This window comes from Eurypyga helias, unplaced genomic scaffold, assembly GCF_000690775.1.
Source record: "Eurypyga helias isolate BGI_N326 unplaced genomic scaffold, ASM69077v1 scaffold38504, whole genome shotgun sequence".
In the NCBI taxonomy this organism is placed as follows: Eukaryota; Metazoa; Chordata; class Aves; order Eurypygiformes; family Eurypygidae; genus Eurypyga; species Eurypyga helias.
The window spans coordinates 1-638 of NW_010248797.1; the positions used below are offsets into that span (position 1 = coordinate 1).

Genomic DNA, 638 nt, shown 5'->3' on the forward strand with positions numbered 1-638 from the left:
GTACGGTGTGGGGCAGACGGGCGGGCGCCTGGGGTGGGGAGGGGGAGGCCTCAGCTTTGTTGCTTCTCTTTTATAGGAACTTGAACAAAACCTGCGGACTTCGCCGGACTCCTCCCTGCTGCTGGAGATTCTGCACAGGGTAAGGGGGGGTGACTCGGCGTCACCCAACGCACGGCACCGCCTCGTGAGACCACATGCAGGGCAGGGTTTTGCTCGTCCTGCCAAAGATAAGTGCCTCTGCACAGGGTAAGGGGGGGTGAATCGGCGTCACCCAACGCACGGCACCGCCTCGTGAGACCACATGCAGGGCAGGGTTTTGCTCGTCCTGACAAAGATAAGTGACCTGGTGTCACAGCGGTTTTGTTTGCGCCCCGCGGAGCAGTGAATTTCCTTCTCTTCCTGCTATTTAGCTGTTCTTTATTGCCATCACAGCTCAGAGCTGTGTGCCTGAGCCGGTCAGCCCAGCTGGGGCTGCAGGTTGGAGCCCGGAGGGCCGAGGAGGAGGGGTGATTCCTACAAACACAGCCTGTGGGCAGGGAATCACCAACAAGGCAGCAAACCAAAGAAAAACAGAGGAGAGAAAAGCAAAATAGGGCTAACTGGACTCTTCCCATTCGGTTTTGCAGTCTACTTTCGGA

At 57.7% G+C, this 638-nt stretch overlaps 1 protein-coding gene across 1 annotated transcript in view; it reads left to right on the top strand.

Moving 5' to 3' along the window:
- Positions 1-76: 76 nt before the first annotated feature.
- The window catches only part of FAM86A (family with sequence similarity 86, member A), a gene marked incomplete at its 5' end in the record, with an annotated part of 5,037 nt that continues 4,475 nt past the window's right edge, over positions 77-638 (top strand). Inside the window, one exon of the mRNA XM_010151182.1 lies at positions 77-139. Within this exon, the coding sequence (XP_010149484.1) occupies positions 77-139 (63 nt within the window). The remainder of the gene's footprint in view (positions 140-638) is intronic.